The sequence below is a fragment of the Mizuhopecten yessoensis genome, unplaced genomic scaffold (assembly GCF_002113885.1).
Source record: "Mizuhopecten yessoensis strain PY_sf001 unplaced genomic scaffold, ASM211388v2 hete_36061062, whole genome shotgun sequence".
NCBI lineage: Eukaryota > Metazoa > Mollusca > Bivalvia > Pectinida > Pectinidae > Mizuhopecten > Mizuhopecten yessoensis.
In genome coordinates this window covers 1-2,193 of record NW_018483220.1, presented here as the reverse complement: position 1 = coordinate 2,193, position 2,193 = coordinate 1, and the positions used below count along the sequence as shown (strand labels likewise).

The window sequence follows — 2,193 nt, the reverse complement described above, 5'->3', positions numbered from 1 at the left end:
CCCGGCCGTCTGCATGGAAGGCCGAAGTGTTAACCACTCGACCAAATCCACCCATGTAAAGTAATATAACAAATAGTAACGCCCATGTATTCATCCTAGAAATCCAGGGCTCTGCTTTAAATTTTTATACTCCGCAGAGGAATCCTTGGATTTCCAAGATGACTGTTATGTAAATCAATAATCTACATGACCGACTAATTACACATCAGCGTTCGAGATAATTGTGAACTTTAAGAAATCTCGGTCTCATGAAATCATTTTCCCTAAAAATAAATATAGAAAAATATTCACTATAGCTAAATGACCAGAACCCTCACTGTCCACTCACCTCGCTGTAGTTCCGGAGTTCTCCGCTCCAATCACATTCATTTAGGACGTTTTGACACCGGACATTTAATGACAGAACTTCCCGCTTGATGGCATTGTCGGGAAATAACTGACAACAGAAAAGAAACGTTTAGTCATTAACATGAGGTCATATTTTTGACAAAGCTGGAAAAAGTCACTAGTCTCGGCCCTGACTAAGATCACTATACGTAATACTAAAAATATAGTTTGAAAACATATAGTAGCATACAGTATATAAGCCAAGTTTAGTTGATACTGACTTAGTCCGATATACCCATTGCCTGTAAAAAAATAGTCATTGGGCAAAGGAGACAGGCATCACTTCGGACTTACAATGTATACGGAACATGTAGTAACTTGGAAACTGGTAATTCTTCTGAACAATATACATGGTGAAGACAGACTTCCGGACGGACGGGAACCGTCAGTTCATTAGAATTAGCCTGTATAGTGCATTGCAATGCTTGTATTGTAGAAATTATAATATCCTACGTCAAACTTCATTACAGACACATATCTTTGTTCTGAACAAGAATAGTGCGTAGCTGGATCATGTCAACGGCCACACCAAAAGATCGGTCTATTACAAGTAGTTTTAACAACACCAGAACAACATAGTAGTTTTTACGACATTTATGCTTACCTCTTTCTCGATGTGGAAGTACGTGTTATCCACAGGACACCTGGAATACGGTACCCGGGTGTTGTTTCGGACTCTAAAATGACAAAGTGATAGACAAATAGAAAATAACAGTAAACACATTATCTCCAAGTGTTGAAAATAAATACGCGGATATACACTCATGTGTGGCACGCGTATACAGAAATCAAACAAAAATACCAAAGGCTAATTATCGCTTGCACTATCCAAACATGAAGTCCTAGATAGCTCTCACAGAAACGCGAAAAACAGTCTCAGACTATAAACGCTCCAGTAAAACAATATTTAGCAATAGTTTCCTTACATGTGCCCAACTGCTTCTACAAAGAAGCCTTTTTAATTTTGATCTGAAAATCCAACTTTCCATCTTACGTCAAATTGGCGATTTCGATTCCAAATAGAATATTTCCAATGACCCAATACAATGGCGATGTGATGCTCATTTTGAACGTAGAACAGTCATGCAATTTATTAAACATTTAAGAGTAACATATATTATACACGTAAGGCCATCTCGGACAAGCGATCAAAAGGTCGCGTATTGAGTTATCTAATTATTCGCTCTAAGTACATTGTACCATCACCTGTGCAGGCGATCATCATATAGCACAATCAGTGAACTGATTGCATGTACGTGTGAACGTTTAGGTGACGTTTCGATGTCTTTAGTACCATTATCTTCATCGGTCAAATGTATGTGATCATAATCTGGTTTACTAATTGTCACCGTTAAGGTCATGCATGCGATCATGTGATATTTTATTCTTAATTGTGGATTATCGGATACATTTCCACGCATGAAGTAATCAGTATTTTAGTTGATTTTTGGTAATATTCTATCTTAGTAATTGACAGCTTGTAATTACATACTTACGTCGGCAGGGCGAATGTTCCCGTTATGCACGCCTTACAAAAGCGGTGTCCGCAAGAGGTCTGCATAGGATCTTTCAGGACACAAAGGCATACAGGACACATATACTTCCGGTCAAGGTCTAAATCGAACAAGGGTTCGGGTGCATTTTCTGTCGATAGGTTTGCGGACTGAGGAAGTTGCTGAAATATTAGAGATACTTTTCTATAAACAGATTCGAATAATTGTTACTTCACACTAAACCTGCTCTCAGATTAGATGGTTAAGCAGGCTCCACCCTTTCGCAATTAGCCATCAGAATTCAATGAAAGTT

General features: G+C 38.3%; 1 protein-coding gene across 1 annotated transcript; it reads right to left on the bottom strand.

Moving 5' to 3' along the window:
* Positions 1–265: 265 nt before the first annotated feature.
* LOC110444204 (TNF receptor-associated factor 6-A-like) lies at positions 266–2,062 on the bottom strand (the record flags this gene model as incomplete). The annotated part of the gene is made up of 3 exons (XM_021488604.1): positions 266–436; positions 992–1,064; positions 1,884–2,062. Coding segments are annotated over 3 exons (375 nt in total), but the record flags the coding sequence as incomplete, so codon positions are not given.
* Between the last annotated feature and the right edge of the window lie 131 nt (positions 2,063–2,193).